Source organism: Rhinolophus hipposideros, assembly GCF_964194185.1.
Source record: "Rhinolophus hipposideros genome assembly, chromosome: 5".
Lineage (NCBI taxonomy): Eukaryota > Metazoa > Chordata > Mammalia > Chiroptera > Rhinolophidae > Rhinolophus > Rhinolophus hipposideros.
Window position 1 is genome coordinate 43,832,403 of NC_138051.1, and position 27,974 is coordinate 43,860,376.

General features: G+C 39.6%; 1 protein-coding gene across 2 annotated transcripts in view; it reads right to left on the reverse strand.

Annotated features, from left to right (window-relative positions):
- The window catches only part of FBN1 (fibrillin 1), a 234,186-nt gene that overhangs the window by 39,814 nt on the left and 166,398 nt on the right, over positions 1-27,974 (reverse strand). For both annotated transcript variants that reach the window (XR_013993368.1, XM_081048809.1), the window contains exons 32-44: positions 23,583-23,705; positions 23,309-23,431; positions 21,749-21,874; positions 19,869-19,991; positions 18,002-18,124; positions 17,526-17,690; positions 15,293-15,361; positions 15,071-15,196; positions 13,738-13,860; positions 12,920-13,078; positions 10,127-10,198; positions 6,497-6,622; positions 3,327-3,449 (exon numbers count right to left, since the gene is read on the reverse strand). Coding sequence is in view for 1 of the 2 variants with exons in the window: in XM_081048809.1 (XP_080904935.1) it covers positions 3,327-3,449; positions 6,497-6,622; positions 10,127-10,198; positions 12,920-13,078; positions 13,738-13,860; positions 15,071-15,196; positions 15,293-15,361; positions 17,526-17,690; positions 18,002-18,124; positions 19,869-19,991; positions 21,749-21,874; positions 23,309-23,431; positions 23,583-23,705 (1,581 nt within the window). In the remaining variant the exon portion in view is untranslated. The remainder of the gene's footprint in view (positions 1-3,326; positions 3,450-6,496; positions 6,623-10,126; positions 10,199-12,919; positions 13,079-13,737; positions 13,861-15,070; positions 15,197-15,292; positions 15,362-17,525; positions 17,691-18,001; positions 18,125-19,868; positions 19,992-21,748; positions 21,875-23,308; positions 23,432-23,582; positions 23,706-27,974) is intronic.

Here is a 27,974-nt window from a genome sequence, read left to right on the forward strand (position 1 = left end):
GTATCAAAGTCAAACAAATCCCATTGCTGACATCAGCTTTCTTGATGGACAACCTACACCGTCCCTGTTCAGGTTTTACCTCAGTTTCATCTTACTCCCATAACCTTTTGTTCTATTTTAACCAAGTCTTCATGTCTATACGTGGCTCCTTTTAGGGGTTGACAATCCTAATATTTCTTTCTTGTTATTCATATTTACTCAAAGGAAAGCTCTTCCATTTTACTTCTGCTAGTCTTTAAGCTCTAAATTATGTTTATCATCAACTGCATCTTTGTTGTTCCCCTGAAATCTGATGATCTGTGGGGCAGAATTTATTGCATGAATCCACAAATGACACAATTACATGCCTACTTATGTCTCTAAGTTTTTAAAGCTCTCGATATTCTCTGTTTAGGGCAAATGTAACTTTAAAAACACTGATTCATCCTGATTTTGCTATTGTCACAAAAGAAAGCAATTAGCAGACTGCCACCTTGGGTGTAGAAGCTGGAGAGCATGGCAGCCCCCTGCTCTCAGCTCAATAAACATGCTGCTTGCCTGCCCTGTCTACTGAGAAGACAGCAACTGGGAATGGGCGTTTTCTGCTACACAGAGCAGTCGTTTTCTGCTACCATGTCAGTAGAGAAGATATTCCCTCCATTTCATGTGCTCAGGTTGCCATTTTTATAACCACTTCCTTTAAATATACAGAAGAGTTACAGTTGTGATGAATCACCATACTGTTTAAAAATCTCAAGTGAAGTTGAGTATATCATTAAGAGGGGAAATTGGAGCTACTGCTAACCTATGCAGAAATGCCAGTTAACAAATTAAGGTTATTCCCATTAGAGAAAATGGATTTAAAAGGAGCAAACTGTTCCCTAGGATAGGCAGATGAAATTTATTTCCATTGCCAAGCTCTGTGAAGGAAGTTAATTTTGAGGAAGGATGTCTCAGGGTCTACCATAGTTGCCCTCAGGTGCCCTCAGGTAGTACTGGATCTGAGAGGATGCAGGCGACCAGGTCTGTTTTGCCTCTGGGGCACACAGGAAATATAAAGCATTAAGGATCTTCTTAGGAATGGATCCCCAATTAGGATTTTTTTCTTTCCTACATTGCTTATTTCGTGATGATTTCAAGAAAATGAACTATGTAGTACTTTGAGATTTTATTGGTGAAATGGAAAGTTACAAGTCTAGAGAATTTAATTGTGAAGCTCAATTTGTCTTGAGAAGAGAAAACTAGGTTTCTTTAAGCATCAGGATTTGAATTCCAAGGAGATTATGTCTGAGGTTGAGATAGGAGGTTTAAACAGGGTATTGGGGGAAATAACCCGCCAGTGAGTGGAAAGAGAGGAGACCTGTGAGGAAACGGTTGGGAAGAACCTGTCTCTTGTCTTTAGCTGGGTGGAGATTTCAGAAGGGGGCTGCATTTGCTCGGGCTATGCACCTCCTAAGATCAGAGAAACACCCTGGGATTCCATAACTAATTGTTCTCTCAGATCTCTCAGCAACAGTGTGGGTAATACAGCTAGCTGTGATTTGGGGTTTGAAATGATGCACTTATGAATTGAAATAAACATCTTATGATGGAAAAAAATTTTTAGTTCTTTATCTTAAACACAGGAAGAGAGCAGTATTTTGCAATATGTCTGAGAAATGTCATGTAAACAACAGCACTTAAAGACATTTTAAGAGATTTTTAAAGTAAGATATAAATGAAGACATTCCTGGAGTGAAGTCTTCAACCCTAGAGGCTGATACTAGTTGCAAAACTCAAGTTTGTTCCCTTTTCTTCTGAGGATTTCAATGAATGAGGGCAATTGAGCTTTGACTACAAGCAACACTCACAGCACTTATCGCTGGTTAACGCCTGATGAGTTTTACTTATATTAATGTTCTACAAGAAAATATGACAGGGCCTAAGTCCCAGCAGGCCCTGGCTGGACATGCTGTCTTGATGCATAAATAACTTCTTGCCTGAACGTGAAATGGTGTGAAATGACATGTTCTATATTATCAGCAATTCTTTATTTTGATTGGAATTATTTCACCCAGTTTCAAAGAAATATAAATTAAGAGCAAAATGCAGGGAAGTGGTGTCAATGCCAAGTTTCACTAGGGTATTGTGGCTCATATCAGAGTGGTCCCCACTTTTCCTGTCCTTTTTTTTTTTTTATACATGGATAACAACAGCTCTGTTGACAAAATGCTAAACACTTGCACATGTTCCTTTAAGCTCAACAAAACAAGTCTTGATTCTCAAAGTGAGTTTTTGTTCTGCTATTACACTCTCTTCCCACCAAGGTCTCATAAAACAATGCAAAATACCCTACAGAGAGCAGTGCACTTCCTACCACTTAGTCACGGGTAGGCAAGGAAATCCAAGGAAAATCTGACCATGTTCCCTTGTGTTGTTTCATTCACAAATGCATAAAATATCCAGGAAACTCCCTGTGAAACGAACCATGAGCAAAATAACATTCTTCCTGACCTTTTTGCTAAATATATAATGATTTATAATTATTCTACATGAAAATCATTCTGAGATATTATTTTGCCTCTAGGCCGAAACACCAGTGTTTTAATTTTAATACTACTGGCTACAAGGAACCATTAGATAATTAATAACTTTACCATCAATTTAAGTTGGTAACACATTCATCCTCCTTACTTCTACCACATCCTTGACAAAAATGAACAATTAAAAAAAAATCTAACCTGTAGAGGATAGTTTCTCATTTTACTATAGGTGACTTGCAGCTAATAAAAGGCTGTTAATGTTTGCTGCCCTCTGTGAATGATCTTTTATCTGAAAGAAATTTAGGAGGAAGAGTGATGTTGCTGGTTCTTTTTGTTCATTTTTTGAAGATTAATGTGGCACAGCTCAAAGAGTTTCACTGTCTAGATTTGGGGTGTGTGGCTGGGATGGTGACAACCTCACCTGTCAAAGGGGGAATTACATGAAATAATAAAAAAAAGTATTTGGTCCTGAATATTGGTTAGGGAAGCATGTGTGTGCACACACGCAAATGCGTGTGCATGTGCATGTGTCTGTGTGTGCATATTTGTGGATGTGGCTGTTTGCAGCAGGAGAGCAGAGAGGCAAATATGAAATCTATGTATGTATATGATTTATTTCTTGTTTTGAAACCAAGAGGGAAAAAGCTAAGAGTTTAGACATTGCAATCATTTTCTTTTTTCTTGATTTAGTTACTAGAACTCAGCAGTCTAAATCTTAAGTTATGCGTTCTGCAACCTGACCATCTCAAAAGAAATCCAGGTGTCTGAAGCTCGATGGAGATAACCCATTGGGTGGGCACATGCAGCCATTAGTGAACGACTTACCATTGCACTGCCCCGTGGAAGTGAAGCGGTAGCCAGGCTTGCAGTCACAGCGGTAGCTGCCAGCAGTGTTGATGCATTCGGCATTGCGTTGGCACACTGGACCGTTTTGACACTCATCAATATCTACAAGCAGAAGATAATTTTATTAGAGGAGAACAGAATCTGGTGCCAAGTTGATGAAGCCTCTCACATAAAATAAATTCATATATTCTTATTTTGATTGGTTCTATTGAACAAAGGATGACTGAAAAGTCATTTTCTACTTTTCTACTTTACTAATATTTTCATAAATGGGAGTATTTTATTTATGACCACATAGGGACTCTAGTGATGCTCTTATCCAAAAAAAGTCATAAAATTCAGCTGCTATGATCAGAACTTCTTATGGACATAGACTAATGTCCTAAGAAATTTTGTATTTGCTCAAAGCCCCAGAGTTTTATGACTTGATCAGGTTGCTTTTGTGTGGAAGGCTGAAAGATCGGGAGAGCAGAGCACCTCAAACCTTAATGTGCATATGAACTACTTGGAATCTTGTGGAAAGGCAGACTCTGACTGAGCATGTCTGGGGAATGGCCTGAGATTCTGCATTTCCAATAATCTACCAGGTGATGCTGGTGCTCCTGGTCCACAGACAACACTTGGAGCTGTAGGGTTGTAGAGGCTCCTGCTTAAATTATTGTCACTTGGCAGGCAAATCAAGAAAACTTAACATGAGAGGTTGCACATAAAACTGAATACAACCAATCTGTATTATCAAAGAAAAGGATAAAATGGATATTGTGTGTTTTAAAGCTTTGACTATGCTCACAGGGTTGTACACACACACACACACACACATATATATATATATACACACACACACATATATGTGTATATACATATACATACATCTATACATAGTTTATATATATATAAAATAAGTGCTATATATGTATACATATATATATCACTTAGTTTAAATTTATGCAAATGTAATTATGTAGTTCAAATTCTGTAGTAAAGGTAATTAAATTATAATTTAAATTCGTGGCATCGCAAAAAATTACTATACAGTCCACGCTATACCACAGGGCAAAATACATGTTCCCTGCTCCTGCTCCAGTGAAATAATCTAATTCATTACAAGTCTAGTAAAGCGAATAGCCTGTAACACAGGTGGGAGTCAGCCCTCAGCACTAGCACTAGGCCTTACAATCTAAGCTGGCTCAGCTAAAGAAGTTCCCACCAGGGGGCGGCAAATGCAGTATCCTATGCCTCCTAGGTTCGTGCTTTATGGTGGGAAGAATGTCAGGACTGCTGTCAGGGGGAGTTTTCTGTCTAATGTGTGTGGGGGGTGCCTCTTGTATAGCAGATACAAACGCAGACATGTGCTTGCCTCGCATTACAGTACGCTCAACACCAAGCACCACCTTATCCACTAAGTCTACCCTGCTCTTACTTAAGGGTTTACAGAAATAGAGAGTAGCTTGTGTCCTTGGAGAAGCCAAATGGTATCACAGACAAGCATTTCTGTAATGCATCAGATGTCTGACATCTGATGGTATGCATACTTGGGAAGAGCAGATGCATGGAGGCTCCCTCTAAATCACTTCTGGAATTCATTCCAACCTCACTGTTGCTGAGGCATGTACTAAATCAACCTTCATTTTCTGCATCTGAGAGCTGAGAGTGCGCTGGGAAGCAGCTGACCCTGGATTAAACACTCACCCCGAAGATGGATTTCCTGTGAAAGGGAAACCAAAAGTTGGAGCACTCTGTGATCTCAACATCCACTGCCTGCTGCTCTGACAGAAAAGTGCCCCACGTTGGTACAGCTGTAGCTTTCCAACCTCACGTGTGCAGCAGGGTCTAGGTTGCCTTGGTGGTCGTGGGTGGCCTTGTCTATGGGTCCTGGCCAAGGGCTGCTGCTGCTTCAGCAAATAGAAGAGCCAAAGAGGCACCTGGGTAAAGTAACCACCAAAGGGCTCTCTGAATGGAAGAGAAGGAGAGACGCCACAAGAAGGTGGCAGTCATCCTGAGGCCTGCATGGAAGGTGAAAGATGGTGGCTATGAGGAAGGCAGCCAATCCTAGCACTGTAAGGTCACCTGCTGTGGACTTCCTCTCCTCTCCGGCATCGTGCTTCCTCCTGATCCTTGACGGCTGCCCCCCAAAGCACAGGGCTGGGCCAAGACCTGAAATGCCTATCTCCTTAGAAAGGCTCTGAATGGCTATCACCCCACTCCCACTCTCCCACACAGCAGACAGAGTAGAGGACCCGTGCTGACTTGGCTATAGTAACCCAAAGTCCGATGAGGAGAATTTAACAAGCATGTGCTTGGGACTATAACTTTACTCATGGTCTATAATTGTCCCCAGTTTAGGAGAAAAAAATTTTTAACATTAAAATGTTGACATATGTGTTCTAATCCATGCTCTAAGGGGCAATAACCTTTTCTAACATGAACAAAAACTCTGCTAGAGGCCCCAAGTTTAAATATTAAATAGAAAATTATTCCAGCTATCCTAGGGCACATGGTATATTTAATAACCAGTAATGTCCCTTTTACTAAAATGTAAAAGAATACTATCTTCCCCAGATGTAGGAAAAATGAAGTGCTGTAAGGAATGTGCAGAATCACAGTACATGCACATGGCAAGAGGAGGTAATTTGAAAATGAAAAAAGCACCATTTGCATGCATGCCAACATTCTTCATATAAAATCGAATTTGCTGTTCTTGCCATTTGGAATTCTCTCATGCATTTGGAATATTTGCATTAACCTTGTTTTCACTTGGGAGTAGCAAAGGCTCCATTTGGAAAAGAACGCTGATTTTGAGATTCAACTCAAGATGACTGCCCACCACTCATGTTCACTTTCAAGCAATGTGAAACAAAAGCAATCTATCTGACACACCCAGGAACTCAAGGTTTTTTCGTATCAGCTGGGAAATCTAATACATTGTGTTTGCGGGGGAGGGGGCTGGGGAATGCAAGTCCTACTTTTTCCACCGGGAGTTGGTGAATTTTTTGCATGAAAGTTCATGGTGTTCCCCACAGTGCCCTTCACTATTGCTGAAGCTTGATATGATTTCTGAAATTCCAATGTTGTGAAATTGGCCGCGTGTGTGGGTAAGTAGCTCATTTGTTAGCTCACTCTGGACACGATACAGTGACAACATCACTTACCTTCACAAACCAACAGCTTGTCATTATAGAAGAAGCCCACTGGGCATTCACATCTGAAGCTGCCAACCATGTTGATACACACTCCATTTTCACAGACCCCTGGGATCTCCCGGCATTCATCAATATCTAGAAACAGAGCAGCCATGCATGAGTGACAGCACAGCACATGGCTCCTGTGCAGGGTACACTGGGATTGAAAGTCAGTTACTTCTAACTCGATATTCTACCTAAGGTCTAAAACCAAAGAAGAGAACATGCGTGCATGCATGTGTGGGTGCGTGTGTGCGTGTTGCAGGCAGGGGGGAGGGGGAGGAGGGATGATAGAAGTGGAGGACATCAATGAATGTCAAGTTGAAATAATTAGACCACTTCCCAGACTCAAGGGTCTGTCTGGATTTAGTACGTGTCTTCTTTATTTTGGTTCAGAACATCAGTTTTGTCCAGGTCGGAGCCATCTTTGTACTTATTAGGCACTGCACCAGAGGAGTAGAATAAAGTGACTACTGAGAGTAAACAGCCTCTCTCCCCAAAATGTGTGGTAATGACGTTTGGTTGGAATAGGAAAGGAGAGCTGGTGAAGAACACGGGCCAAGTCCATGGCCACAGTCAACTCTGATCTTTCAAATTCCACTTCAACGCCCCCTTCCTCCTTCACGAGGTTTTTGGTCCGGTCTGGGCCCTGGCTGACAGTGAAGATGGGGCCAGCATTAAGGAAGAACTGTCACAATAGACTGCGGCTTCCTAAGACCAAGGGCTGGGCCTGGCTGCTGCACTACCACGTTAATGTTCCCTGGCACGCTGTCCAACAAATGCTCAGTGTCAATTAAAATTTGGTAAATTAAGAACCAGTATTTGGAAGTGGAGTTGGTGAGCATTTAAATAGGACCAAAGTAGGAGTGAGAGCAGAGCCAGGACCCAGGCAGCTAAAGCAGGGCTGGCTAGCTGATGAAGGAACCTTGTGGGCCAGTCTCACCCCCTCACCAGCCTGGTTGGGCAACTCTCTGTCTAATCTGCTCTGAACTCGAATTCATTCAGTGTTCTCTAGGATAATACTATTAATCATATTAATAGTTTCTCACTTGCTATCTGCCTGATATATTTCTCAAGCATTCAATCTGAATTTACTCACTGAATCATCACAGTCACCCTATACCGTAGTCTCTAGGTACTAGACTATCCTCACTATGCAGGTGATGGAACTGAAGCCAAGTCAGAGGACACAAGGAACTTGCCAAAGACCACCCAGCCAATAAGAGGCAGAGTCAGGATTAGATATCAAGGATCCTCTAACCAGTGATCTTGTTTTCCTCGTGTTTTTTCACCTCACAGTCATACAATCTACTCAAAACCTATATCCAAGTGCTTGTTATCCTGGCTGGTCCCCTGGGCAGTTTCACAAACCACTCCAGAAGCTGGGAGGGGCTGTAAAGCTTGGGTCTATCTCCATCACAAGTCTTTCCGATTCACCAGGTTTCTGTTATTGTTGTTGAGATACTTTCGTTTGCATATTACTGTCAGGAGCCTCTGTGAGGTATTTTGTATAAATTGTAAGAAGATGTCCATAGACTTAAGTGGAGCCTACAAGGGATTCTACAATTTCAGAAGAATCACATTCTAAAATCAACCTGATTTAAAGGAGAAACTTGACAGGGCATACATTTATTTTAGACCCTTTTCTAAAGGGCTTGATTTTGTTTGAAGGCAAATTGATCTCTTTAAATAAAGACAAACAAGCAAACAAAAACAGCTTAAAATCTCAAAAGATATATTGTTATTTTGAATGCAGGTAATTATGTTTTTAGATTTTTCACACATTTGTCATTCATGTTGGCAAAAAGTTGTACCAAATAAGTACAACTGTGTATGATCAGCAAACAAAAAAAATAATTCAGATGACATTCTTGCAGCATGGGTTAAAACATGAAGTATTCACATTTATTTGTTTTAAATATAAGTGATGTATTATCAAGTTTAACAATAACAGGCTGGGTCAAATTTCTAGCCATTGTTAGGCATAAAATAGCAAAAGGATATATTAAAAATTTATATTTTCTTTTCCTGTCTGGATTTCATTTGAACTTCAACTTGTAGAAGTTTATATTTTCAGACAAGATTAATAAACTTGCTATAGTTTTAACCCCATACGAATGAGCTCTATATGCCAACAATCTTAAGGCCTTTCAGAAGGAGAATATAAAGCTTAAATAAAACAGTTTCCCAGTCATCTAAATATTTTGTCATGGTGGAATTTGGTAACAATAAGTATACTGCTAACTATCACATTTCCAGTTTCAAAGAGCTAGAGGCAAAGCAAACTGTGAGTCAGGACTGGATTCTGGTCCCAGCTCTGTTATTAATTAGCTAGGTGACCTTGGCTGAGTCCCTTCCCCTCACTGGGCCTCTGTCCCCTCAACTGCAAAGCGAGGCGTTTGGATGAGGGGATGCCTGGGGCCTTTCCAGCTCTATTGGTGGACGATGCTAATGCTGCTTGAGTCTTTGCCTATTGCCAACCTTGGAGGGCAGGCCTTGCTGGGGTACACCCTGATCCAACTATAGAGACCCATTACTATTAAAGACCACTTATCTTCGGATCAGAGATTCTAGGGAGATGAAAAGATCTGTTTTGGGAAGGGGAAAAACAAAGCAGCTAGGGCCAGGTGTTTTATGCCAATGTCATTTAGCAGTTTTTCTTTCCAAACCATGAAGTTTCTTTGGACGTTGACTAGACTGTGGAGCCATATGGATTTGGCACAGAGAGAACCAGGCTGATTGCTGGACCAGACCCTTGTTTTCTTAAACAAGGTCACTGGAAAGGCTGCTGTGGATTTCAGTTTACTTATTAGGAATAAGGTGGAACAAAGCAAGTGGTGATGTTTGCTGCGAAACGCCATAGCTCAGACCGAAGAGGGGCATCTAAGGATGCATATAAATCACACTAGGGAAAAACTCTGAGAACGCAATAGCTTTCCATCGACTGTGTTATTTGGTTTCAAACCACAAAGGCATTGCCTCCGTTGGCTGAACGCTGTGCAATACTTCTGAATCCTGCACAAGCATCTCTAGCACTGTAGTGGTCTCCGCTCCAGTTACTAGACGGGGCCTCTGATGGGAAAGATTTTTTTTTTTTAATTTTACATCTGAAATTCCCAAAGCAGATGACCTGAGGAGATTCCGTGTGAGATAAAATTGATGCACAAGAAGGGTTTTATGTGAATCTAGACGTGAGGATTGGTCTGAAAAGTCATATTAAACTCATGTCTTGGTCAGAAGGAAGAATTGGGACTTACAGTCAAATCAAACGTCAACTGGCTCTACTCCCAGAAACGCTCTCTTTGTTGATGCCTAGGGTTGGTTTAACTAAGCTTGATTGTAATTTTGGGAAAAGCTTTCCAGTCCCCTTAATCATGAGCAACAAACGCTGCTGCCAATTAGGTGGAGCTATTCAGGGTGTTTGCACAGTTTGTTTCAAACTAAGAATCAGTGTTTCAATAATGTTAAATGGCATTGTTGACGGATTTTTTTTCCTTGTAAGGAACACAAAAAAGCAAACTGAGAGAATAACGGTGTGTATTCCTTTTTCTTAACATAAAGGCAAAAACAGAAAGTTCCAACAATGGCATCATAACTCACCCACAGGTAAGCCGGTGTAAATGTCAATGACGAAGCCTGGCCGTTGACTTCCACAGAGTGTAGCAAATTCATCTGCAGTAATGAAACAAAGGTGGGTGGGAACAGGGATCAGCAAAGAGCAACGATTGGACTGAAATAATTTACTTGATAAACACTCTTGAAAGGTATTTATCTGTACTTTGAAGAATTTAAAATAGAAAAATCAATCTGAAAATTCCTATAGATATTATAATATTACCATTCAGACAAATACTAAAGGAAACATGACCTCATGTTGATACAATAATGAGGGAGAAGCAGAGGTCTCCACTTTCTACGCCACTTATTTGTATGAGATTGCCTGTAGGAATGTGGGTTTTTTATAAGGATGTTATTCACTTCTGAACCCAGGGAATGGCAAGAGTGCCTCTTTCCATTCTGCATTAAGGGAAATAAAATTTGAGGAATGCTTGCAAAAGCCATTTCCTCAGCAGATTGGGGGATTTAGAAGGTCTAGCTAAGTTCTTGACATCAGGTTTATCAATGACTACTTCATGTCCAACAACCAACTTATGTCATTACTTCAATTTTCGGAGCTTGATTTCTCTTAGTGAAGCTCTCTTGCTCTTTCTCATTCCCTCCTCTGACGCTCCATATTTCTGTCCCTCACCTGAATTCATCAAAGTTGGTAATAAAAAATGAACTAAATGTCATCTACAATCCCTTCTAACTCTGAGATTCTATAATTCTAGATCATGACTGTAACCAATATGGCAAGGTATAAACTTAAGCTCACGATGGCCATTGCCTCATTGGTCAAACCCACAGAAAATTTATAAAAGGTTTCTGGAAGTATTTTAATCAAAAGGTGGAATGTTCTTCTCCTAATGCTTTATTCCTTAATCTATGAGTGTCTACTTCCTACATGTGTCATGCCAGCTTACACTGGTCATCCAGGCAAATTTCAGGAATTCCTAAAATATGCTTAGATTGCATAGCTGATGAAAAATCATAATTGGATTTGGCCAAAACTTAACATAAAGAAGAAATATTTTATTTTATATTGAGAGTATACAGATTCTTAAAACTCAGACAGACATTTCTGAAAGTAAATGACAGTCTTTATCAGAGATCTCCAAAGTGGTTTCCAAGGGAATGTACAATGATCTATCAAGATAAAAAAGAAAATACTAAGATTTGAACCCATCCTGTAAAATCTATTTTTTAAAATTTGTTGTATAATAGAACAGTTCAGAAAATAATAAACGCATATTTCAATATAATTAAAAACAATATATAGAGAAATATACCCACATACTTTTACAGGTAGACACACACACACCAAGAGTGTATAACCCCTAGGTTTTTTCCTGATAGGTATGTATAATAAAAAAATTTGAAGACAATCAGTCAAAATCAGGAGTCAGCAAATTTTTTCTTGAAGAGCTAAAGATAAATATTTTAGCTTTTGCAGGCTGTGCAGTCTTAGTTAAAACTACTCAATTATCTCATGAAAGCAGCCATAGACAACATGTAAATAAATTAGTGTGACACTGTTTAATAAAATTTTATTTATGGACACCAAAATTTGAAGTTCATATCATTTTCAGGTCATGACACATCATTTAAAATTTTTTTCTAACCATTTAAAAATGTGAAATTCATTCTTAGCTTGTGGAAAACAGGTGGTACGCTGGATTTTGCCCATGGGCTGGAGTTTACCAACCCCTGGTCTAGAGACATCTTGCAGAATGGAGGGAATTCATAATTTTAAGTGATAGTTATTACATTATTTCTGGCGTGAACAAGGGATAAAAGAGTATATTTTATTTAAAAAGAATCTTCTGCTTCATGTGTTTCAGGTAGCATCAGACAATAGATTTAATATATTACAGATCACTGAGGGGAATGGAGTAGGTACTACAGAATATTCTAATCAACACCTGCATGACAGTTTACTCAATCTAAACCATAACATTAGTACATGATGTCATCAGGATATATAAGACGTATATCATCTACCATATGATATAAGAATGGTGCACCAAAGTCTACACTTCATTTGTTCCAAGGATGTCAATCAGACATTTTAAAAAACAAGTAACACTATATAGATTTTTCTCTATGAGGATGTATGAAGAAATTTCTCTCAGGTCTCAATATCAAGAACAGTCACACTTTCCTTTAGTGTTCAGTTTGCTTTATGGTCACTGAGACACTTAGACTTGAGCATGTCTCCCTTTTAATGTGAGCTGATGGAAAGTTTGGAGCCAAAGTTATTGCTTATCTCCGACAAGGGTGTAGGAATTCCCAGGTTGGATTTTGTGTAATTAGCTTCATTCCTTGCCCCAAGGTTTTTACCCTTGTTTGCCATTTGCCTAAGGCCTTTTTATTTTACATTTGAATCTTTTTGGGCTGCCTTAAACTGTTTTTGGAACAAGACTAGTTATAAATAAGTTAAAATAACACGAATATGGTTTGTTTATTTCTGATATTGCTCTGCCTAAGGTTTCCAGTCTCTTAGTTACATGGCAAGCTCCATAACACTGATAACAATATTTATATTTTTGTGATATGCTGAGTCTGTAAGTCTGGTGAATGAACTAGTGTATAAATTAGAAAGCATAGTCTGTGACTTAATTTTCAGCTGAGAGGACCAGGATCAACTGTGAATTTAAATATTTGTGTTGTGAACTCATTTTTTCTTATGAAGCTAAATAATGCACCCATTTCTTTTGCTGAGACATATTTCCCTAACAATTTATAAGTAATTTATCAACCTATAGTTTTGGTGATGGGGAAACTAAAACTCACCTGTGCTTGGGATGGGACACTGTTCACAGGGCTTATTCCAGGCTCGGCCAATGTTGTACGAACAACAGCACATCTTCTTGGTCATATTGAACAACAGTTCTCCATCACAAGTCTGGTTGTCAGCATAATAGTTTCTATAGCACAGACTTCTTCTCATATCTACAAGAAAGGGATTGGTGATGTCATGGGGAAATCACAACAGAATTCTAAGGGGATACTCAAGGAGTGAGTTTCTTCCGATTTGTATTATAAGTTGACTTTGATAAGGGCAGAAACAGTCTGCTTTTATATAACTTCTCATCTACCTACATATGTGCTACAAGAAAGAAAGAGAGAAAAAAAGCTTTGAGAATGTAGTCCCTGATATTTTGTGCCATAGAACTAAGTCATTATATAGCTGTAGCATTAATAAACTTTATATGACTCCCTACCAAGTCTCCTAGTAACAATGCTCCACTGCTATTTGGCAGTAATTTTTTCATTTCCGACTCATGGTGTTTTAATACTCTAGGTCAGTGCTGTAAATATAAGTGAAGAAAGATATACCCAAAGTCAAACAAAAGAAGTACTATTAAACCATTGTTTGGGATTTTCCAACATTACATTTTAAAGAAAACTCCCAACCACCCACACGAGGTGGTGAAAACGGGCCAAGCTTACGGTTTCCAGGGGAGGAGGCTCTGAAGGACAGTGAAAGGATGGCAGCACTCGGTCTGATGAGTAACATAACACTACGGACTAGCTGCTGGACTTGTAAGCTCTCTTTCTCTTCGCAGATGAGGACCAACCATGCATTCTTAAGGAAAACTTGGACTTACCCATGCAATTATTCCCTCCATTCACTTGCATGTAGTCTGGAGGGCAAATACAGGTGTAGTTGCCAACGGTGTTGTAACATGTCCCTGGACCACAGATGCCCGGAGTTTCACATTCATTCACATCTATAATCCAAAGAGAAAGTGGTATGTGAATATGGAAACTTCACTCTCTGGGATGGCCTGGTACTGAGTGTCAGTATAAGTGTTGACAGTGGAGGAGAAACACAGGGCACTTAGAAATCCAGATAACAAAAATAGATGTTTAGTTTATCAGTGTCCTTTATCTCTGTTAATGAGTGTGTGCATTTTCAGAAAATGAGGTTTTGGAAGAGAAAGTTTTACCTTCTAGTATGAGTTCCTAATAAATGAGTCCATAACATCTTCAAAGGCACGCAGAGGTGGAAATGTGGAGAAAATATAATTCTCAAATATCCTTCAGAAAGACAACTATGTCTAGTACCTCACATGTTCACAAAGTCTAGAGAAGGATATGATATATCCTGAAGCCATCAACTGGCTTCTGGAATTTGCACTCGTAAGGCAGCATGGAAGTAGGTAGTTCATACCACCTTCCACATTTTCAAAAACAGGAGTTGTTTCTAATTTTGTTAACTCCGTGAGTCTTAGAGCTGTGTCATACACACAGTGATACTCAACTAATATTCAACAACGTGTCATTGTCCAGGTCACCTAATAAGCCTTTTGGAGAGTCAGAGGTCTATTTCTCCTCCAGGATGCAAGGTGGCCTTTCCACTAACTAGTCATGTGACTCCTGTATGTAGGTGACAGCCATCTCTCCTAGACTGGTCTACGGTCCATGTGTTCTAACAGCTAAAAGTGGTCAATACTCTCCATTTTTCCAGTAACACGGGATGAGTAGGAACCATCATTTATATCATGACACGAAAGGGGCTGCCTTTAAGAGACGTTCATTTAGATTCATTAGTACTGATGGTAAGTCGTGAAGGACAGGAAGAAGAGGAGCACAGAACTGCCCAGAATATAGAGATCACTGAACTGAGACTTGTGCGACGCTAATAAAAATGGCTTTTCTGAAGAGCATGGAAAACTCTTTGGAGGCATAAGTGGTACTATGGCCCAAGATAACAAAACTACACTTTTCTCAGGAAAAGAGAGATTTAAGGCACATTGGCATTATGATAATGACATTATGTCAGTAACATGAGTGCATAGGCATATTTACCTATGTTTACATTTAGATCATTCATTGTGCTATATTGCTAAATTTCAGTTTTCCTGGTAACTGGATATTGGCTTTTGAGGTCAGTTCTCAATACGGGAAAGAACTCATCATCCTGTAAGGGCCATTTACCATCACACACTCGGGTATCTTCATTCAGGTAGTAACCCGTTGGACAGCGGCACTGGAAACTACCGAAGGTGTTGATACATTTCCCACCTTGGCACAGCCCTGGAAGCTCCTGGCACTCGTCAATATCTACCAAAACGAAAACAACAGGATTTCTTCAGCATTGTAAATAAACCCAAGGAAGTTCAAAACGTACGTATTTTAAGGTAAAGGAAACAGAATTACCTTCCAATATAACAGTGATAGGGTTGGGTCGAAAACCTTCTCCTCCAGGACAAAGAATTTTGTACTCAGCTATTGAAACAAAAAAAAATCCAACTGAGGTTTTTTGAATCTAAAATGTCAAGAAATATCATCCCCCCCAAACTAACATACCCAACTGAAAATATTCATTTTCAGGAATCTTTAGCAGTTAACCCCCCCATCTGAAGCACATTAATATCTTTGTGTATACTTGTCATTTTCAAATGTAAGGCCACTGTCCTCAGTCTTTGAACCCTCCTGGGCTTACGTTCTTATGAACTATTTCATTCCCTTATCTATCTTGATCATTATTTGTTTTTAAAGATTTTCTTTTTCTTTTTCTTTTCTAACAAACTCCATCTCCATTTTTATGTTTTGTTTAGCCTTACTTCCTGGAAATTACAGCTTCCCTTAATAATATTAATTAGCCTGTTTCCAAAACCCTTTCCAAACAGAGCCATAGGACAAGCTATTCTTTCTTGGTTCCCACCCCACTTCTCTCCTTAATGACTAGAGCTCTTTCTTGCCCCTCTGGTTCTACTGACTGCAATCCTGATGCCCCTGGTTTCCCAAACCAACTTTTTACAGTGTCCTTCGATTTCCATCAATTAATTCTGTCATCCAAGCATTTCACTCATAAACATTTATTTCAGTGCCATGCACCATCAGTGCAATACATACAGGAACACGTGAATAAGAGTGACCTTAACCAGCTGTATTGTCCTGGTGAGTATCTATAAGAATCAGTTCTTTCGCAATCATCATGGTCTTCCTAAACCTAATAATCCTTCTCCTGGATTTCTGAAATTCTATTTACAAGTACATAATTGTATCTATCTATCTATCTATCTATCTATCTATCTATCTATCTATCTGTGTACATATATGTATATATATATATATATATATTCCACTTTTAGCTCTGATCAGGTTGGGGGATCTATTGCTTTGTTAATCATTATTAATCAATAGAGTTGACTCTCCCATTTAAATATCTTGGCTTGCTTCTTTCAATATCAATGAAATTAACTGCCCTCCTCTTACTTTTTTCTCTCCTTCTCTTTCTGCCGTTCTCCACTCTTTATAAGTCTCCTCTTCCATGTAACACTCTTTCTTCAAGGCCCAATTTAAAAAAGGCACAAAGTCATCACCACCTTCTGCCAATCAAACTGATTTCCTTTTCTGAAGAGAGGAGAGAGGAGATGCCTGCTAAGCATTCACCTCTGTGCTGAGTGTTTTACTGGAGTGATTTCATTTAATGCTGTGAAGCATTTTATGAATGAGGAAACTCAGGCTTGCTAAGTAACTTGTCCAAGGTTACATGAGTGGGAAATGATGGAGTCCTAATTGGAACCAGGTGTGCTGTTCCTTCCACTCATAGCACTATGTCTGCCCTTCTTTCCTCCCTTACTGAGGACAATGTTGAATTATAGCTTGTGTGTTTGGGTCATAATTTGCTAGACTGTATACTCCTAGAGGGCAGGAGCTCGTCTTATTCATCTTTGCACATCCCAACCACACACTTTAGGTATTCAACAAATACTTTCAGAAAAAGTGAATAAATGACACTTTGGCAAGGAAAGAATCTATACTTCTCCCAATATACCCCATAAGCAGCAGCCATTGACCCTTGCCAAAGAAGCTACATCTCACTCTGAAACATAACAGGGTAACAGGGTATGCACAAATAAAATGGGAAGCCTTTTATTTTTTAGAAGACATTATCTATGTCCTTAAAATCACATTCTAGAGCTTTCTTTCAAGTCATGCCATGAGAATGGAGTAATATTCCACTTCATATTTGCTTAACTAATTGCTTCTTTTTCACCCAGGGACACCTGAGTCTGTCCTAGAGCTACTGAAACTAGCCAAGAGATGAAGAAGGAGAGGTCAATCAGTATTGCCCTGGAAGGTAAGCAACATAAGTGACCTTAGCCTGCAAGGTCTTCTTTAACATAATGCCACCTGTATTCACTCAGACAGAAGTGATATGTTACCTGCCCCACCTGACTTTTTCGTGCAAACAAACTAGTGACACTTTCTGACTCCCAAATTTGGAGTGGGGTCCCTCGACAGAGCAGGGAGGATTTATCTCCCATCCCTGATTGAAGAGTAGAGCCTTGTTCCCTCCCTCTGGGTTTCTATTTTGTGGATCTAGAAAGGAGAACTGGCCTGAACTTGAATAATAATAATAAATAGGAAGATGTCCACTTACATGTGTTCACAGCAGGGCACAACTCACAAGGAGTACCCCAGGCTTTACCCAGAGAACAACAGCAGGAAGCCTTGGAAACACCAACTCCAATTTCATTGCTACAGGCTGTGTCTCCATTGTCTCCTCGAGGTCGAACATCCAGATAGCAATTTCCAGAGCGGGTATCTATTTACCATATACAAACAAAAAAGTGTCAGGCAGATTCCTTCTATGTCAGGGTTGAAAACTCAAACCCGTTTCAGAAACTGTTTCAGAAATTCTTTAAAAAACAGAATTTACTAAGAAACAAAAAAGCGTCCAAACACCTACTTATATACTGGGAACTCATAGAAAGGGTACTCAAAAGTATAAACCAGGTTTAGGTAATGTTTAAATTTTCACATTATTACTTTTCAACAATTTGAGAATAGAATGTTCAATGCTACTTTAAAAATAACAAACAGTACGCTTCTCCGAAAAGATTTTTAAGATCTTACCAACACAGCCAACTCGAGTTGGATTCAGCTCAAAATCGGGTGGACAATCACAGGTATAGCTGCCTGGAGTGTTGACACAGTTCCCACTGATACACGTGGTTGGATCCAGACATTCATTAACATCTAAAACCAAACAGCAAGGGGCAGAATTGTCACCTGAGCCAACGTGAGGCAGACACCACCATCAAACGGTAGCACCAAATCTAGGGCTCCCAACAAGAATTTTTGAGTTACTAGTTATAATTCCACCTAGAAATACAGTCTTCCACTTCTGAAATAAAACCCCTCAGGAAGGAAATATGTCATAGGCTTTAGTCTTTTTCCCCTGGAACACATTTAGCATTCAAATGTGTCATCAGGAGAAAATATGACTTTGGAACTAGGAAAAATATTCCAGTCAAGGTAACTGAAAGCAAAACACTCTGTGACCTCGGTCAACCAAAAATTCAGACACAGGTTTTAAGAAAATATATTTAATATGTGTGGCTTGTTATTTCATCAAATTAGAGCAAGATGTCCCAGGGAACCCTCAGGAGCAGGCAGCTTCTGCTGCTGCCCCCACTGGGCATATTTGCCTCAGTGCAGCTGAGTGCGAGCAGAGACGTGTGGACCAGGCTTAGCGTGTTTCTCCAAGCCTCTAAGAGTCTTTCTCCCATCACTCACGCTGGCTTGAATACATTTCCCTTTCAGTTTGTATTCTAAAAATATGAACAGAACTCCAGATAGTTACGACATGAGTTTTGGCAAATTCCAACCCTGTACAATCCTTTTTTGCCTGTTTTGAACACTCATGAAATACTAAACTGATTCAGAGAGGAGAGATTGGAGAATGAGAACAATACCTTCTCCATGGGCCCTTTCCCCTTGGACTGGTAACCCTCCTGAAGGTTCCACTGCAGAAAATTCTTTTGCTTAAATCACACATGAACTTGGAGGGACAGGCAGACTAACAGAAATGACATTAGATAGAATTCGGCTGATAGTGATTTGGGGCACTCAGGAGGGCATCGGTCACGGAGAGGCAACTCTTTGCGGTAGGCTAGAGGCCCAGCTTGCTGTCTTAATAATTTTTAGAAAAACCTAAAGAGAAGAATGTGTGCTTGGGGACTAATACCCTAGTCCAGAGCAATTTGGGGGTCATGGTGGTAGTGGTCATAATCTGGAGAGCCACTGAGTCATGGCTTGTTCAGGTGGCTGGAAAAATCACTTTTTTCTCTGACATTCTGAGACCATACAGAATGGAACTTGTTTCCTCAGTATGCTTGAACGGAAGGGTGGACTAGGATGGAGAAGTGCAAATGGCTTCCAAAGTCTTAGCTCAGTGCCAAAGGGAACAGTGACGGTCTACCAAGCGCCTATAGCTTTTCTAATGTTTTTCATATGTTTCCAGAGAGGCCCTTGCTGTAGAATGATCTATACACTAGCAATAGATAGCTGAGTTCTAGATAGTACCACATTCACTACCAGGTCAGGGGTGGAAAGGAGTGGGCATTGCTATGGAGAAGTACAAGGAGAAAACCCATCATCCCAGGGCATGGACTAGAAATGGAAACTCTGAAAGTGTACCCTAGGAGGAAAGGAGTGGCTGGGGAGCCTTATAGCTGGAGCACCCTGGAGCATTCCTCTGCAGCCACAGCTTGATTTGAAGGCTACAAACTCTCTCCTTCAACCATCTTCAATTCTTTCCTCTGCATCCTCACCTCTAATTAGTTCCAGGTTTCAGGAAATTTATTTTGTGATACCTAATGCTGCATCCCAGCTTTTTGTTTGTGACTTTGTGCATTTCCTTGTGTGGTCCCAGCAAGGTCCCATAGCCCAGTCCCCTGGAATACCTGGGAGCAGATTGTAATGCACATGGATGCCTTACCTGTGCAGTTCCCGCCACTTCTGTCCAATTCATAGCCTATCTCGCACTCACAACGGAACAGGCCGGGAAGGTTGTGGCAAGTTCCAAAAACACAGATGTTCGGAAGGGAACACTCATCGATATCTTGGAAAAAGGTGAGAAAGGGGAGAAATTAAATTTCTTTTTTGCTAAAGAAACTGCCTCCTGCAATTAAGCAACTAAAGTTATTAGGAAAATGACTATCAGACATCAATCTAGGCATTTCTCCCATAGACTTTTAGATGATTTGCCATGTACAGGGAAGCCTCTTAGGTGAGACTTTATTTTTCTCAGCCCCTATTACATGCTAAGAAGTGGGCTAAGCATTTTATACATATGTATCTCATTTATGGTGTTTCACGCAAGTCCACACCACTTTTGTAAAGTTAAGAGCCATAAAAAACCACGTTAGGCTCAGTGCTTTGGTTGTCCTTATCTCTGCATTCACTGTTTTTGCTGTGGGTTAAAATTTGAAAAATATCAAAGGCTTTGTGGTAACTTTTACAATCAGTTTTATAACCCTCTGTATCCCTAGTACTATGGTGTGTGTTGCATGTTGTTGATGGAGCTCTCAAAACTGCAGATGCTTCTTTCAGGCCTCCGTCCCTGCCTCCCATTAACATTCTGCTTGTGTAATTGACACGCGGGCACATTTTCAGCCTTGAGACTGGCTTTAAATAGCCATGACCACTCTGCCAGGGATGGTTTATATTAAGAACAAACAAACAAACAAAACCTTCCCTTGTAGCAGTAAGAGAAGCAAAACTTTCACTGCAACTATTTATGTTACCAGAGGTGGCACGGTACCTGTTTTCCTTGGATGTTCCGGTAACAAAAGTAAACAAGGCATTAGGCACATGATCAAGAGCATAATCTGGTTTTTCTTGACTCAGAGGAATTTTATATCAAACTTTGCATATTTAATATAAACTGTATAAAGAACACCCAAAGATTCCAGGACAAAGAAAAGTATTTATAGAACGATATGAGAGAATTAGTATACGTGTCCCAGCTAAAGACTGAGTTTGAGTTAATGTCCTATTAACAACAACTATTAGTTAAGACATTAATCAGGGTCTTGTTTAAATTTCTACTGTCAATTGTTATCATTTGTTTATTTCTACTGAAATCTTTCTGGTTCACTGTAGCCACTAATTCTGCTCAATGAGGGATAATGCACTTAAATTTGACAAGTGTGGGTAAAGAGAAGAACTTTGTGTCTCCTAGTGGGATCCATCCTTAGCCAATAGGCTCTCAGAACTCTTCCTGTCTGAACAACACTTATCAGAAAGACGGAGTCTTGTGTTGAGAGATATCATGACATATGACATTATGCCAAAGGGTCTCCCACTGGAAAGAACTGCAAAAGGTATTTAGAGACAGTGTGAGCCATATGTACCCGGGACATTATTCTACATATGGAAAAGACTACCTGCTCTGCTGTTATGTTAAGGCCTTTATTTCTAGAAACCAAACTATAGTGAGATTCAAACCTGTGTTTCCATATTTAAAGAGAATCCTTCAACAGGACATTATCAGCGGACCAGCACTTTCTATCTTTCACCCAGCAATAAGGATAAGTAGGTTGTGCTGAGGTAACCACACTCGGTTAACCTCTCTCTCCTAGGTCCAATGGGTGCAGACCATCTGGCCATGGTAGCATGTGCAGCTTATGGCCAGAGAAGATTTTCTCTGCACAGAAAGAACTAGTCTGGCTGGAGACCTGATCCTTCCACAAACTGAAGTGACCAGGTTGAAGCCAAAACACACCTCAGTTAAAAAAAAAAAAAAAAATCAGGAATGTTTAAGTAACCTAATCTCACCAGGCTGTGTAAGGCCCCAGCCACTTCCCCATCAGTTACCTTCACAGGCTTTCCCATCAGCACTGGGCACAAAGCCCATGTCACATTCACAGCGGTATCCTCCTGGGGCGTTGAGGCACTGACCATTGCCACACAAATTCAGATTCTCAGAGCACTCATCAAGATCTAGAGCCAGAAAGAAACAGAAGTTACTCTTTCTCAGGAGTTTTCCCATTCCTCGGGTCTGACAATTTTTGTAATTAACTTCCTGAGTGTACTGGTGCTTGGTCATAATTCCTATTTGACACATTTAAACTCATTTTTTTCCTCTTTTGAATGCTAATATTGAATATTCAATGAACATGTATGCAGAGGCAGAATTCTGAATGCTAAATTATCCTTAATGATGTAAGATGAGTAAGTTAAACAAATCATTCATACTAAGGCTTTTTCAAGCAGAGCCATCCAAATGAGGACACATCCATGACAGGAAATAACATGGCATGGTTTGTGTCTGTTTCTCAAACTTCAGGCTAAGTTCAGATGGGCAGCAAAAGAACTAGAATAACAGTTTCAAAGGACACTAAAAATTCCTGTTTGCTTAATCCTACTGAGGCTTGTTAATGATCATGATCATTAAATATCAAACACATGAACCATGCATGCTTATACATGAAACTTTCAATATTTTCTAAAAACTAGTGGGAGGTTTAGGATGACAAAACTTCACTGGGTTAGGCAAAAACGATTTCAAATATGATGAAACTTTCGGTGAGTTGTGTTTTTTTTTTTAATCCAGGTAAATCACTTACTGGGCCTTAACCTCTTTTATGTTTAAATGACTTCTTGTGAGCTGAGTGCTTGGGATAAATTAATGTTTCAAGTGATATGAGCAGCCACGCTACCTCACAGCCAATGAGAACTGCATTTCAGCACCTACTTAATACCAAAGCCCTAACATAAGAAATGTTATCTGTGTATACGTGTTCATGTAAGGGTATGTATCATATTTCTATAATCACATTTCTAATCATATATATTCTAATATATGTAGTTCATTTTAATTCAATGACTATTAATGAGAACAGAAAAGAAAATGTCACTGGTACATTGTAAAACTGGAATGAACTCCTTACAAAGCGGTTACAAAGTTCTTGCTTATAGCAATGTGGGATGATAATGATGATGGTCAGTGGGAGAAAAAGATATGCTATCAACCTGATCCAGAACATTTAATCCCTTTTCCTCACATAGCTTCCTTCAGCAGGCCCACTCTCAGGTTTGCTATGGAAAATAAGTCAACAGTGAGAAATAGGCACAAAAATAGAAAGGTTAAGGATTATAAAAGGAAGTGATTTGTTTTAAACTAATGACATCATTACATACAGTAGGATATACATAATAATTAATAACTATATATGTGTATAGTTAGCTTCTGAAGTCTCCGTAATTGATCTAGCTCCCAGTTTCCATTCCACAAAGATATATACTTAGTTTCAAATAACTGATCTTTTCTGGTAAAAGCTGTCATAACTGTCTCCATCTTCAGACAAGAACTGAAAGACACGGAACGCCTTTCTCCAACTGCCGTTCACACAGTTATTTCCGACACAAACCTACCTGTGCAAGTGAAGCCATCGCCCGTGTAGCCTTCCTTACAGAGACAGCGGTAAGAGCCCATGGTATTCTTGCAATCTGCATGCTGGCTGCACATGTGGGTTCCATTGGAGCATTCATCCAGATCTTAAGGAAACAAATCACATCATTATGAACAGAAAGTGTGACGTTTAGCATCAATAGTACCCAAATTAAATTATTCTTTACAGAATTTATATTTTCATATTCGTAATCTCTGCAGCTCACGAGAAGCAATTTCTGTTAGTTTCCAACCCACCAGTGCACTTAATGCCATCGCCAATCCACCCGGGGCTGCAGCTACATTTGAAGCTTCCTGCTGTGTTGGTACATACAGCATGTCTGTCGCAGTTGTGCGCTCCAATTTCACATTCATTGATGTCTGGAAAAATAACCAGCGGGTTAAAGAAAGTTTAGCACATACGCACTTTTGCTCTTTTAATTAAGTTAAGCAACAGCAACTTAGAAATGTCAAAAGTGGACTCGTTCTCACACTTCCCACAGTATAATACAGATTGGTTTAGGAGCCACATGTATACCCCACACATATTGAACAGCTTTAAATTTCAATTTATAAACAACATGATGCTACTTGCTCTTACCAACTCTAATTATTTTCCATTATTTTATGTGTGTCCAGTCACTGCAAAACAAAATGAACGTCTTTCCAGTAGAAGATCTGAACACCTGAGGTGCCTAACATTCTATGGTATTAACACTCACAGTCACGTTTCTGTTCCCGGTATTTTTATTAAGTCAACCATACAGACAAAGGAATACAAAGTTGCTGGCATATTAGAAAACTTTTTCACTCATAGTCTAGCTATTAAATATATTTTATTCTTCAATGTAGAATACTGCATTATTTAACATGCTTTATGTCTATGCAAGTTTTACTTTAGGTATTGCTAATTCAAGCATTTGCAGAGACTCTTCCTTAAGATAGTGTGTGAACCGTCTTTTCTCTAGCTTCTTAGAGTCCTAGCACGTTGGAGACTCAAGCCTTCTTGCATAGTTCATGTAAAACTCAAATTAATCCAATGGAGATTTATCTGTAAAAGGAGTACTGGATTAGGGTCACTTTACTAAAAGACTCCAAATTTTTGAAAATTCTTTATTCTCCAAAATTCCATTTCCAAATTTAGCCAAGATTGATTCTATAATTATAAAAGGGTTATAGAAAAGAATATAAAGTATTAAGCAAAATATGTCTTGTTTCCTGCGATACTGTGATTTATAATAATATATATTTGGTCTGTCTCCATTTCTGGCACAGAGCTCCTAAAACCCTAAGTGATGAGAGAAGGAAGGTGTCTTTTGTTATGCTAATGAGGCGACTTTTGCCCACACCTAGGGATGGAGTCTGGTTGCCAGGAGAATCAGCCACGTGATTAGAAGTTTGGACATTTCAGACCCACTACCCTGACCTTACAGCAAGGTATGAGGAGAGGGGTTGGAGGTTGAATCAATTGCTGATGGCTAATGATTTGATCAATCGTACTTGTATAATGAAGCCTCCATAAAAACACAAAAGGACAAGGTTCAGAGAGCTTCTGGGTTTGTGAACACTTGGAGATTCAGGAAGAGTGTTCCCTAGGAGAGGGCATTGGAATCTCCACACCACTTTGCCATACGAGTATCTTACCCTATGCAGCTCTTCTATCTGGCTGTTCCTAAATCACATCCTTTTATAATAAATTGGTAATCTAGTGAGTAAACTGGTTTCCTGGGTTCTGTGAGCTACACCAGCAAACTAAACCCAAGGAAGAGGTCATGGGAACCTCTGATTTATAGGATTTATAGCCAATCTGTCAGAAGCACAGGTAACAACCTGACTTACAACTGGCATCTGAAATGGGGACAGTCCTGTGGGACTGGACCCTTAACTTGTGGAATCTCACACTATCTACCTGAAGATAGTGTCAGAATTTACTTGACTTGTAAGAGTCTTGGTTAGTGATCAGAACTGGAATTGGTACCACAATCTTATTTCCCAAAATTAATCCATTATATGATGAAAGCCAGGCACTCAACCTCATAGTCGACTTTTTCATTAACTAAGAACAAGAACTCATAGGTATGGATACTATGACTCAACAGGGAGACCAATGTCTAACACAAAACTTAGGTCAAGAAGGATAATTTGAGCATAAGAAATGTTGCAAGAGTTTTCAGTGATCACTTGAAGAGTGGCATAAAAAAGAAACTGGGCAAGCAACTTATGTTTACCCTTTTGTTTATGTAAGAAGCCCAATAAAATGATTTAAAAGTGTTGGGAAACGTGTTGTTTGCCAAATATTCCATCTGAAGCTCTGAAATGGTCCTAGAATCTTTGGCTTCTTCATAACTTCTAGAGCAAACACAAAATAAAATAACATTTTGCCACAAAAATATTTTGCAATATCACTAATAATCATGAAGTGAAAACATGCCTAGAAGAATGTTCTTACAATTACAACATATTGTATGGGTGAATTTTAATGTAACCTTGGCAGCCACATGAACCTATTGAGTTATTAAGGCAGGTCAAGGGAGGCACATACCAGGCAGCTTTAGACTTGTGACTGGGAGCTTTAACCAACTGAATGATTGCGCATGGCACATTCCATGGAAATGAGGAGAAGGCAGGCCCAGGGATAATAGTGGTAAGTAGGGAATTCAAGAAAGTAAGCCTGACCTAATAGGTTCCTGAGCAGGGCCATCTACACTTCTCTCTTCCTCAGATAATCACTACCTTCAGAGTTAATGATGCAAACCACCACTTATAGAGTCCTCTTAATTTCCCTCCTTTACTTGTGAGGCTCTCTGAATTAGGTAGAGCGCTCTCTGAATTTTCTAAGTGGGAAAAATTCAGAATTCTATTTTCCTAATCCTGTTTCTCAGAGTAGGATACAGAGGTCCCCAAAGGCATGGAGACTGACAAAGGCCCCCAAATCAGTGAGGGGCTGAGCAGGACTACTAGGAACTCACTTTCCCTGCCCACTGCTTGGCACTCTTTTGTTGTTGTTGTTTTTGTTTGTTTGTTTGTTTGTTTTTAAATTAAAGTTTATTGGGGTGACAACTGTTAGGAAAGTTACAAAGGTTTCAGGTGTACAATCCTCTAACACATCATCTATATTTCACATTGTGTGCTCACTATCTAGAGTCAGTTCTCCTTCCATCACCATACATTTGACCCCCTTTTCCCTCTTCTACCTTCCTGGCACTCTTTTCCTTAGACTACAGCTACCTAATTGAGCTGATTTCTTTACATACATCAGGATTTTATTCTAAGCCCGGCTTTACGGAGTTTTCAAAATCTCGGTAAGTAGTACCAGACTCACAGAAATATTCACTAATCTTTTCTAGTAAGTATAATTTTCAGAGATGATCATAGCCTGTCAATCTAGTAATTCTGTGATCTTTTTCTCTCCAATTTTTTAATGACCAAAGTTACCTTTATTTTCATATGGATTTTTTTGCCTTCATATTTAATCTTGCAACTAAGAAAGTTATTATTTCTTTTAAAAGGAGTCTCCCCTTTTTTATCATTAATACTATGCTAACGTAATTTTCTAATTCAAGAAAAATATGTGCAATTTCACCACAATTTTTCAAGGTGAAAAGAAATTTTATTTCAAGCGGCTGTGTATCATGGATTTTAGGATATAGGAGAGAGTGACTCAGGAGCCAATTTTCAATTCTCCATTTTGTGAATATTTGTATAAGTCATTATCTCAATGCCTTATATTCTCATTATTTGGCAAGTGATTTAGAAAGACCAGTCATAAAGTGTAAAGGCATCTCTGAATAAAAGGTTTTTGCATATGTGTGTGTATGTGCATGCATGCACCAACTATTATTCATTAATCGTTTCCATGGCAGACTTGGGCCTAACACTATGCTACATTATAAAAACAAACAAAAGGGGAAACTGAGCCATAAGGAAAACAAGCAAACAAAAATGCTATATTCAAACACTCTTCTCTCCAATAATGTGAAGGAAACATAGCGCATGCTTGCCAAGAACACCTCTTTCTGTGCAAATGTTCTCTTTCCCCCACAAGTTTGCTCCAGACAGAAAATTCATTTTTAAGATTAAGAAGAAGCACAAGCCAAGAAAAGCAAAGAAATTCAAATTTAGGGCTGACACTGCAACCTCCGTAACCCCATGAAAGCTCCCTCACAGACTCAAAGGTCCTGTTTGCAGGGCTCTCTTGAAGGGGAACGATATGGTCTGAGCAGACCCCAGGCACAGGTCCTGGGTGTGTTCCACTGACATTCAAGTAAGGGCTGTTCTCTGAGCTGCTCTGGCCTCCTCTGACAGTCACACAGGGAGAGGCTTTGTCACCCACACAAACACCTGCCTTCCCATCATCTAGGCATCAGTCACATGGACCTTAAACTGGCAGCACTGGCAAACTGTGGGATCTCCTTGATTAGGCATTGGGGAAGAGTATGTTCAAGTGAATGGAGAGGCGAAACATGAAGGCTACTTGGATTTCTTAATTTGGATCCAAATTCCAGCCAAGACTGTTTAACTGAACACCCACCAAGTTTTCACAGGCTGACAGCCAGCGGAGGACAATTAGCAGTGATAAGAAGCTGGAAGGAAATGGGCGCAAATTCTCACTGGGTGCTGGTAGTTTTGAAGTATATGACTCTCTTTCAT